Genomic DNA, 11,911 nt, shown 5'->3' with positions numbered 1-11,911 from the left:
AAACGTCTGCATGCCACTCTATGTGCCTCATGCCCAAAATCATCTATAAAGATTTTGTTTGTTTTTGTTGGTCAGGGCAGAGAAAATGTCACAGACTACACAACAAAGTCAGCAGTGTGTCGTGGTCTATGAGCTTCTCTGTTCTGGTTTTGAATTTGTCTTTTGTCTTGTTTGTCAGCTTACTTCTTACATTTTAGTTGCCCTGCAACCTGTTTGATTTTGTAGAATTTGTCCTCATATGTATTCTGTTGTGTTTACTTCCTGTGTAACACCTGGGTTTCATTTACTGATGGCCACACCTGCTTCTTGTTTGTAGCCATTTCCTTCAGTATATAATCTCCAGGTTTTCTTCTTAACCTACCTGTGTACTACCTGTTAGTCTGGTGAGTAAGTCCTACATCTTTACCTTCTTAAGGCAGTGTTGGATAAAAGCTCAATTAGGATTTCTCTCCTTGACCCTATCCATTTGGCTCTTCCTCTCTGTTTTGCATAGATAAGGTCATTTTTGTTCTGTGGATCAAGAAGTAGGTCTAGTGGTCATCCGGCCCTTCAAACAGCTTGTTGTGGGCCATCTGGATGTCTAGATGACCATTATTCCTTGATCCCCAAAAGAAAAGAGGCACCTACACTACGTGCAGTGATTAAAAAATGGAGGGGCAAGGCTAAGTGATAGGACCAAAGCCTCTGCAAAGTAGTGAAAACAAAAATGTCACCACAAGCCAAGCTTTGTGTCCATAATCTTTCATCGGAATTTATTCCCTCAGAATCAGTGGAGGGAGGTGCATAAAGAAAGCTGTTAATGGCACTTTTATTTTGTGCCTCCTGGCTGAGATATCGGTCAAATATTCAAGGGAAAGATTCTATTGTTGCTCATCTATGTCTGATGCAATGGATCAGCTCACCCTCTAAATTACCCATCAAGCCCTGAAGAATGTCATTACAGCAAAAAATATTTAGATTTACAATTTAAGAGGATTTGCATTTTATTGTTGAGTTTCTGTGTATTCCATGACCAACACAGTTTGCAACACCAGCAAACTGTCAGTATTTTAGAGACCCTCCAAAAATAATATTTTTGGTATTGCTAATGTCTTATGAAGAGGGGTAATATATATAAGGCTTGTTTTTGTGCACATCATGATTCTCAGCTATACAGAATGTTTGTATTTACCTTATTTTATTATCAGTTTGCACCAATTAACCAAAACTGCTTGCATCTCATGCATTTAAATGATGGCTTCCACATGATATATTTCCCTACCACGAAGGGCTCAGTAGTCAAAAAATGTTTGTATAAAATAACACTCATTATCCAAAAGATGCAGTGGCCTGTGGACAGTCTCAAGCTAAAGTTAAAAGCAAACATATTTCAGACGACAACAGGATCTTGTGCTACTTTGACGTGGAACATTAAGAGTGAGTGGAATTGCAGTCTCAGCACTCCTGGGAAGACTGTTTTGCATGTGTAGCATTTTGTTGTTGTTTTTTTGTGTTTTTTATAATTAAAGCAGTATTAGGACATGGTCAAACTACTGAAACTGACGTTAATGATTCCCATGGCAAGTATCCCGCCTGAAAGTCTATTGTCTTGGTTTAAAAAAAAAAAAATGAACTGTGAAAATATATCAGCAGCACAAAACACATGTTGACAAGAAAGATGGATGAACCAGGCAGCTATTCCTTCCATGTCTTTTCTTATTACAGAAATAAAAGAGAGTAAAGAGGATGAACTCCATTACATGGGGTTGCGACAGTCTGATGCATTTTTTTGCTTTCACTGGTTCAGACTGGGCTCAATTGCTCATGTGCAGGTGCAACCACCTTATCTTGGTTGGTCTGATTTCTCAGTTACAATCACCACCAGCTGCTACTGTATACAGATTGCAATAGATATTGGATGGATGGCATTTGAGATGATTGCTATCTCAGACTTGACAGCTAGATTTAAGTAATTGCTTCACAGTGTAGCTTTTAATCTGATTGTTTCTTTCTAAATGAGATAAACATGTTCGTTCTGTATGTTTGAACCATTCGGTTTAAGTGAAGAAGTAGCTTTCTGAAAGGGCAGAAATATGGAGGCATCAAAAGAACACTTTTGGTGAGGGGAGGCTTAGAGGAGCTAGTGTTGTTTGCTATGTTTTGACAGCACTCGATTCTTGATTGGTAAATTCAGAGAGGACAACTCTTCCCCGCCTATCTGTACCTCAGACTTTCATCCACAGTCTCTTAGTCTACATCTGGAAGGTGTACAAAGAACCGAGTAGATTCACAGATTATTCATTTATATTATTTTAATAATTTGTTTGTTTATTTATTTTGTCACACCATTAAAGTCCCTTTTTAACGGTGATTGTAGTCTGCGTAGTATTGACCAAACAGAAAACAGATTGAAATATCCAATACAAAAGTACTGTAAAATTCTTGATTACATATCGTACATATTCATATGCAGTTGTCAGTTTACAGAAATCACTCACCGAGGGACACTTTCCAAAAGAGAAAACAGGGTGTCAAAGATAATGTGAATAACAATCAAAAAAAGAGTTAAAATTCAAGTCATTATTTCCTTCATCATTAAGATTAGTCTCCATCTATAGATTCTACATATTCATGAGAAGAATCTGTAGAAAGACAAAGATTTTGATTCTGCAAGCTGTCTCATTGGCTAGTATTAATCAATCACATTTAAGCTAGCTTTCTACTTGCATGTGAAGTCTGTGTAATGAGGAAACAGATAAGGGAAAATTAGAACCATCAGCCATCTTGCAATGACTTAGGTTTTAAAATCTTCCATTGTTTGCATTTAATCAATAAGCTGCACATGGAACAGAAAGTCCTGGACAGTCTGAATGATTCAGATGTTTCCTGACTACACCATGTGGCCTGACACACTGGCTAATTTAGCAGACTATAGCTGATGGATTCCCAGACTAAATTAATATCATAGAACCTTGAATATGATACTTGACCAAGAGGTCAAGACTGCCAAGACTCAGTTTTGAAAGAATACACGTAGGAGAGTGACAGTATAATAATTTACATCCATGACTACATGTAACTGTTGTCACCAAAAGGTTTCTTATTAGTGGTCAAAATAATTTCCTTAATTTAAAAACAAATGGTAAAGTCCAGATTCCTTTTTTTCCTTTTTTACATTTAAAAAAAAAAAAAATGTTACCAGTATAAAAAAAAAGACAAACACTAATTTACTACATCACTTCAATATCCATGACTGAACTCACAAATTCAGATTCTTAGACTCATGTAAAGCTAGCACCCAATCAGTTATCAGCCCCAAGACCTTAAGGGGCTGCTTGCCTTGATGTAAAATGCATCATTCTCAAAGTCTTGGCTGATGAAGACTGCTGAAACTAATGAATTTGTTGCGATATCTACAAGCCAAAGGGTGAGCTTGCTTACTTATACCATCCCATTGATTACAAGGGGCCGTGTAACCTCTAGAAGACTAGCCTTCAGCCTGCTGCTCCCACAGCTAGTCAATGGCTTTTCTCCTGGTCTGCTACCTGACTGTGTCCTTGTTAGAATGTCTTATATTAATGTGAAAATCCCTCAATAACTAACAAAAATGTGTTAGTTATAAGCCTAATAACAGCGTAATGACAGCGTAATGAGCTATTCTTCAGAAATGACATCACAAACATTTTATAGTAAACTTAATGAGCTTTAACCGTAAAAACGTCGAAACAGGGAAATGTAGGTGATGCAGATACACTGCTTTTCACACTGAGGAAGTTGTTTGAGGAAGCAGTGCAGTGAAACACACTTTTCCCAAAAGTGCCATGTGCTTATCAGAAGATCACTCTTTCCTTGTGCGTGCAGATTCATGAATAGACTGACTGTGTATTGCCAGCGGCTGTGGGTACTATACAAAAACGTTGTATCAAGTGAAGGCAATGAGCCATGTATACTAGATCATACTAGTTTTCTGGATAACTGTCTATACAAAGTCCACGTGTTTGCACTTTGCTGTTCTTCTATAAGTTTACTTAACTGAACTGATGAATGTTGAATTCAACCTTACAAAAGGTGCCCTGCATTGTGTGTTCTAATGAATCTTGTATGATAAAAAAAAAACTAAACCAGCCTGTGCAGGGTGTGGAGTCCATTAGCCCGATGGAAGCGCACAGTGAAAGTCATGACATTCGTAACACTCTTTCCAATAAGAAAACTTAAGATTTTGTTCAAATATCATTAGTGTTATTTGAACCAATAAATAATCAGATTTTTTTCTAAATTAAAACAATCAATATATGTTAAAACAATAGAATAATAGCTATCATTTGTTTTGCTGATCCGTGAGTTCCCCTTGAAGTTCCATGTTCAAAGTGCATGGGTGATTTAAAAAAATATATAAAAAAACTGCACCAACATCTCCATCAGTTATTCTGCGAATATAAAAAACAAAACAAGAAAGGATCATATGATTATTTGTTTAAAGACTCTTTTTTTTTAAAGTGCATCACACATGTATAAAATCTTCATGCATTCATTAGTGTGTGATGGAGAAAAAAGCCCCAAGTAGCCTGTACCATTGTATAAACAAAGACATGCTATATGACTGTGTGTGATCGTAGTAGTATTTGTAGTGTAAAAGTGCTTTGAGTGGTCAACTAGTCTGGAAAAGCTCTGTATAAGTACAGTCAATTTAACATTAAAATACAATGATACATCAAACTGAGTCTCACGCTTCCCCCTTGCATGCTCACTTTGCCCTGGCATCTCTGCTGAGTTATGAGTTGCTCGATTTAGTAATGTTTATAACTCAGACCAAAGCTGGAAGGTGACTGAAATATTTAATTAGTGACACGTATATCTTGTGATTTATTTCAATCATTCATATTTAGCTATTTGTGGTTAACAACTCATTTTTCTGGGTTGCGACATAAAAAAACAGATTTATTTCAAATAGGGATTGTTTTGGGATAAAGACAAAGATAAAATAGCTGGGTTAGAAAGCTATCATGCTTAAATACTATTCATTTGTAATTATCTAAGTTTTCTTGTATTTTATATTAGAGGAATACTGTACCTGCATTTGTTTATATATCCAGTCAATAAAGTAGGTGACATTGCCATAGACTCCTGGTTTGTTGCTTAAAGCGCATCCGATCCCCCAGCTGGTGTCCCCTGCAAGCCACCACACACCTCCTGCCTTAACCACCAAGGGCCCACCACTGTCACCCTGCAGTACACAAGACAAAGAAATATCTCAGGCTAGTGGATACAAAGAAACCAGTAAACGTTTAATAGTGGATGTGTGCCATTCAGATGAATTTTACAGGGAAGGTCTTGTTATTTCTTAGCAAACTGGAAAAATGTTTACTTTGAAATGAACAGCTAATAGTTTCCATAGTTTTTTAAAAAAAAATAACTGTAGGGTTGAAATGAACATTTCATACTTGTTTGAAAGCAGGGCTGTATCTGTCTAAGGCTGTGGGAGATAAACTGAAACTTGGACTAACCTGGCAGGTGTCGACCCCTCCTTCCAGTTTGCCTGCACAGAACATGGTCTGAGTCACTTGTCCATCTAACACCTGATCTGCATTACAGGTTTCTCTGCTGTAAATTGTCACCTGGGCTTGGTTTAATATGTCAGGTGTTGACCCTGAGAAAAAAAAAATCAAGGTTATGCAATGAGTTAACTCTGCCTGGCACAAAAAGCACTCTTCCAGTACTGGCACTTGAAACTGACCTCTGAAACATTTGAACAAATGATCTACAGAGAGAAAAGACAAGAGTTCGAAAGTAAACAGTATTTGGTACGCTGGATAGATTCTCCAAGCTTACCAGATGAGCGCAACGCTCCCCATCCTGTAATCCAAGCTTGACTTCCAGCAGAAAAGTGCATGCCAGCATTGGGGAGACACACTGGTCTTACTGTTGCTGATAAGCGGACATGTACATGGGTGTTAAATGTTGTCACATCACCATCATTCAATGCATGAAATATGAATTTAAAGAACAAGCACTTACTAGAAAAAGTCAGAGGTTCCCTGACCTTTAGTAGAGCAATGTCATTGTCACTAGTTTGTGAATCATATTTTTCATGATTGATAATTCTTTCGACTGTTGTGCTGAAAGGGATTTGTGATAACCTCACACCACCATACGATACCCCCCACAATGAAGGCCTGCTGTACCTGCCATGAAAGAAAGAACGAGGTGAAATCAAAACAGACAAAAGATAATTGGTCCTGCGCAGTGTCGCAAGTCAAATGAAATGTTCAAGGATCTGAGATTAACCCCTCTGCTTACTTTGAATAATATGTAACGTTGTGGGTAACGATCAGAAAAACTGTGGCATGTTTTTATCAGGGAGAGAGTAATCATAAATGAATCACTGTGTCAGTAAATCACAAAACACTGATAACTGTTGAGAAAGTCATTACGCTGGAAATGTGTCTTAGGTTGGTCAGACTACAAGCATGTCTTAAAGACATAAAGACCTGGATGACTCAGAACTGTCTGCTTCTAATTTCAGACAAAACTGAAGTCATTATCTTTGGACCTGAACGCTTCAGGGAGAAATTGACTAGTTATATAGTTACTCTAGATGGCCTTTCCTTGGCTTCTAGTACTACAGTGAGGAACCTATTTTTGACCAGAATTTCTAATTTGACGCACATATAAAACTGGTTTCTAGGACTGCCTTCTTTCACCTTTGTGACATTGTTAAATCAGGAACACCCTGTCTCAGGGTGATGCAGAGAAAACTGTTCCATACATTTGTTACTTCAAGACCGGACAACTGTAATTGTCCCACATATTCTCTGAAAAGCCTCCAGCTGCAGCCAGAGTTCTGATGACTAACAGGAGAGATCATATTTCTCCCTTTTAGCTTCTCAGACATCCTCTCAAACTTCAAAATTAGGTTTAAAACTTTCCTTTATGATAAAGCTTATAGTTAGGGATGGCTCAGGTGAGCCTGAAACATCCCATAGTTAAGCTGCTATAGGCCTAGACCACTGGGTGGCCTCTTATGTCACACCTTTCCTCACTTCTCTCTCTTTTGCCCCCGTTTAATTTCTCAAATTATATTATGTACATTTGGCATCATATTTGTCATCGATTTGTGTTTCCCAGTCTCAACAGGTATCCTTTGAATTTGAATAGTGTTCATTCAGAACAGGAAAGGAAGGAGAGAGTAGAAGCTCACCTTTGGAAGCAGTGTGCTGCGGACAGGATCCAGTATGGGCTGATGATGGAGCCTCCACAGACATGTTTCGAATTAATCTGGAGGCTGACCTGCCATGGCCAAGCTCCGTTCACAGCCTCTGTGCCACCCACAATGCGACTGCTAGGTCCCGCTGAGCTCCTGCCACACTCTAAGCGTTAGAGGTAAAAATTAAGTTAAGTATTAAGTATTAAAGTCATGTTTCTTTGACAGTTGGCCCTGTTATCCACATGAAGTACTGCTATCTGACTGGCTAGATTTATCTTACTGAACAGTTTGAACCAATCATATGAGTATCTGGTGCAATTATGTCCCAGTTAAAAGAGAAGCTTACCGACGCATTGAAGTGTGACAACTCTGGCTGAACACTGCAGGCTACAGAGGCAAAGAAGAAATAAAGGAAAAAAAGAATAACATAATTACCATTACTATACTGTGTATACAATTATCATTTGGTCATGGGTAAGGGTGCATACCTGTGAGTGAGCTGTGACTGTAATAGTAATCCAGGGTAACCTCCAGGTTTTAGCTTCATGTATCCATTAGAGGCTGTAGAACCTGGACTGATTTGGCTGTAGGCAACATAATCCTCTCTGTGAGACACATGTAAGGTAACGTAATGTTATCATGCAGTTTTTAGAGAAACAAATAAAAGTATCAACCTTACTTAAAGGAAAGAAGAAATGTTTAATCTTTTGCTTCATGTAGTTTGGTAATGAGGCCATCTTTTACTGCATTTTGACTGGGATGCCCAAACGTTTGCATGTTACTCTACCTTTATTTGCACAAAAATGCAGTAATTATGGACTTTTAGCTGTTTATCTGTAGACTTGTAATACCAAATTAATAGAAAGTGAGTAAATCATTGAATGTTTTTAATCCAGGCATGTAGCATCGGCACAAATGTGTAGAATGTGTTTCGTTTTATAAAGCTGATTTGGGACAAGACTGGTATAGAAGACTATCAGCACCTGCTGTAGCCTATCTGCTGACACACAGTTTTCCCATAGTTGTCATCCCAGTTGTCAGCACACACGGGCATCCATGCCTGGTTGTTTGCTGAGTAGCTCTCCAGTATTGAACTGGTCCCGCGGAGACGAACTGTGTGTCAAAAAGAGCAATATTTTTTTGAAACAAAGACTTTAAGTGAGTGTGAGGAACATTGAGGTGTTGATTTGTCTTACAACACTGCGATTCATCCTCGCCATTCGAGCAGTCCTGGACTCCATCACACCACTGGGAGTGGCTCAGACACTTCCCACCAGCTCCACACGAAATTCCCAGTAAACACTGGTAGTATACTGCAAACATATACATACTAATAACTAACAACGCATATAACCATGTCACACTCAAGTCTTAAACTGTCTAAAATCAATTTCAGTTATGGGCAAATGAAAGTACACCCCTTTCAGTTCTATTTTATTTAAACATATCAGGACATTGAAAAATAATTTGGAGATTAGGTTAAAGTGAGGTAACTACAACCTCAGATGAACAACAACACAGGACATATTGCAATGTGAAAATGGCATTTAACAAAATACCATTAAGTTATTAAAGCCACCATTACTGCTTCTATAGGAATGAAGAGATTAGGTATTAACCTAAGGCTGCTAATCAGATGCACTAGATTAACTGATCATCACCAGGTGTGAGTACCTCTATAAAAGCAGAGGTTTGCTGGTGTGGTGCATTCAGGTGTGTGTTAATACAGTGCCAAGGAGGAAAGACATCAGCAATGATCTTAGTGCTGATGCTGCCCATCAAACTGGGAAAGGTTGTAAGATCATTTACAAATCATTTGAAGTCCATCATTCTACAATGAGAGAGATTATTCACAAGCGGAAAACACTCAAGAAAGTCAAGTCAGTTTTCCCAAGAGAGGATGCCCCAACAAGTTAATCCTGAAGTCAGACCGTGTAACGTTAAGAGAAGCTAAGAGCTACATCTCAGATTCTACAGGCCTCAGTAAGCATGTTAAATATTAAAGTTCATGACAGTACAGTTAAAAAAGACCAACGTGAAGATGTTTGGTCATAATGCACAGCAACATGTTTGGAGAAAACCAAACAGCTTATCAGCACAAACACCTCACACCAACTTTCAAGCACAGTGGTGGAGGGCTGATGATTTGAGCTTGTTTTGGTGACAAAGGACCTGGACACCTTGCAGCCATTGAGTCCACCACCAAATAAAGATCAAGCGTGGCTGAAACAGTGCCATCAACAGGACAAAAATCCCAAACAAAGCAGCAAATTTACACCAGAATATCTGAAAAAGAAAAGAATCAAGGTGTTGCAATGGCCAAGTCAACATCCAGACCTCAACCTGATTGAAATGCTGTGGTGAGACCTTAAGAGAGCTGTGCATAAACCAATGCTGCACACCTCAAAGAACTGAAGTAATATTGCAAAGAAGCCTGGGCTAAAACTCTTCCACAACCAAGTGACAGACTGATGATATCTGCACTATATCCACTAAAGGTGGTCTACAAGTTATCAAATCAGTAAGGGTGAACACAGTTTTTCAATCACTGTTTCTGCATTTTGGCTTCAATTTTGTCAAACATTTTAAGGCACATTGTAATATTTCATGTGTTGTTGTTCATATCAGTTTGTATTTACCTACGTTTAAGACCCGGCAAGGACCATATCATTATTTGATAATGTCCTGATAAGTTAAAGAGGGTAAATTGGAAGAGGGCGTGTGTCTTTTCACACAACTGTAAAACAGTTTCAAAGGTCTTTAACGGAACGTACAGAAATACCAGAGCAAGATGCCGATCACTGCCAGGGCAACAACCACACACAAACATATGCAGAGGCCAGTCTTCCAGTGACATTTCCTTGTTCCTGAAGGACAAAAAAACAAATTAAAATGCAAATTATGCAAATTCTGACCTGCAGTCATAACAAAAACATTCACAAATGGGAGGTCTCAAGTTTCACATGATACAGCTAAAGTAAACTTGTTTCTTCTCTATGTATAATTCTTATCCCAAGTCCACAAACAAACAGAGGTTTGTGCATAGAGTCAGCCTTTCTGACAGTTAAGCTCCTAAAGGAAGTGAGAATGAGGTTTCTGTAGTCCTACAGGAACGGCAGCCAGACAACAAATAAGATAAAGTGGGCCACGATAGAGAACGGATTATGAGGAACCTTTATCTAAAAAGAGGACACTGAATGAAACAGCTTTACTTTTTCAAAAGGTGAAACATTAGCTTTGTTGCCTTCGCTTTAATCTTCAAATAGTCCCAAACGTATTAGGTGTCCATGCTGAAGCGAAAAGGGAATTAAAGGGGTTTTTGTTCTTTTATTCTGGCATAGGAATTATTCTGATAATGGGATTAAAGTACTCAGTTACACAACTAAAAAAATAAAATAAAAAAAAAACAGCCATAAACTTGGAAAACTCATGATTAGTTTCATCCAAAGCAATAGCTTTGAGATGTTTTCGAACATTTGCTTTTTTGGTTGTCAGTACTTAGATTGGGTTGGGCTAAGCTATGACTAGACTACACTGCACAGGGGTGAACACAATTTCCTTTAAGAGATAAGCGAAACTTTCCTGTCAAAGTTAAAAGTACAAATACATTTTTGATTCTGTCAACATTTTTTCACTCATCTGATTCAGCCGTGACTTGAAAGTTACTATTACTCCAAAACTGTCATGCCCAGCAGTATCACCTCATTAAAGGTTCATGGTAAATCAAAAACTGCAGCACCTTTCTTTTGTTGCGGATAATGTGCTGCTCCAGGTGTTGTTGTGCTGTGGGTGTTGATGATTTGGGGATTGCCAACATCGTGGCTGGGGGTCGTCTGTGGGAGGAAAGGGTAATTATGCTGGGAGCTATACGGAGCAGGTCTCTGTACCTCGTGCTGAAACCCGCGGTTGTCATAGATGGGGCCATTCGCCTGGAGAAGAGGGAGAAGGAAAGAAAAAAAGCAGAGCTGGTTTACTATCAGTGTCTGAGTTAATCAGATCATTTACACGATCATCATTGATCAGTCAATGTCAGCAAAAGAAAAATATTACATATAGAATGTATCGAAACAACAACTGCGCATATTTAAAGAGGTTATCTCTGTGTGACACATACTTGAGTATTGTACATAGTGAAACTGGTCTGCCTGCCTTGGAGGGACTTTGTCAAACCTGGAAAAGGTTATATTAACTTTGTTCAATATAAAGAAAAAAAATAAGCCGAGCAACAATCATAAGTACTGACAGATATATCATACATTGAATGCAATGAGTTCAATTTCTTCAAATTGATAGATACAGTAGCTGTTTTGAAACTGCTCACACTTACCAGAGTACAGGCTCGCTTGCTGAAGAATGCCACTAGCTTTCGTCTTACTTTAAACATCTAACAAAATGCCATCAGTGCTCCGTCTGTGTGTCCTCTTCTTTGTTCTCGCTCAGCCACATGTTTGCTCCCAATCTAATCAACAGCCATGACCACACCTTTCCCACTGTGCACACAAATGGGTCTAATGTGGAAAAATCACATGAGCAAACATGGGCAGGCACTGCATTTTTGAAGACTTAAACAATGTTAGGTAACTGAGAGGTTTCCAGATATGGTGAATTATGAGGAAACAATTGGAGAGAAACCATGTTGTGACTCTGAAATGATTTAAGGGATTGAAAACCTTTCTTAGGAATTCAGTTCAGCAGTACTTTTCATATTGTGACTTGCATATATCACTA

At 38.5% G+C, this 11,911-nt stretch overlaps 1 protein-coding gene across 1 annotated transcript; it reads right to left on the bottom strand.

Moving 5' to 3' along the window:
- Nucleotides 1-2,271: 2,271 nt before the first annotated feature.
- Nucleotides 2,272-11,643, bottom strand: tmprss2 (transmembrane serine protease 2). Its single transcript, XM_072374962.1, has 14 exons — nt 11,511-11,643; nt 11,298-11,353; nt 10,923-11,112; nt 9,958-10,050; nt 8,380-8,496; nt 8,167-8,296; nt 7,672-7,788; nt 7,530-7,570; nt 7,178-7,346; nt 5,995-6,161; nt 5,809-5,904; nt 5,484-5,626; nt 5,051-5,203; nt 2,272-4,406 (listed from the first exon to the last, which is right to left on the bottom strand). Exons 2-14 carry the CDS (start codon nt 11,310-11,312, stop codon nt 4,398-4,400), a joined length of 1,440 nt encoding a protein of 479 aa, XP_072231063.1. The 5' UTR covers nt 11,313-11,353; nt 11,511-11,643; the 3' UTR covers nt 2,272-4,397.
- Nucleotides 11,644-11,911: the final 268 nt, after the last annotated feature.

The sequence above is a fragment of the Leuresthes tenuis genome, unplaced genomic scaffold, assembly GCF_036924035.1.
Source record: "Leuresthes tenuis unplaced genomic scaffold, fLeuTen1.0.hap1 SCAF_21, whole genome shotgun sequence".
Classification (NCBI taxonomy): domain Eukaryota; kingdom Metazoa; phylum Chordata; class Actinopteri; order Atheriniformes; family Atherinopsidae; genus Leuresthes; species Leuresthes tenuis.
The sequence above is the reverse complement of the archived record's forward strand: the minus strand, read 5'-3'. Positions and strand labels throughout refer to the sequence as shown.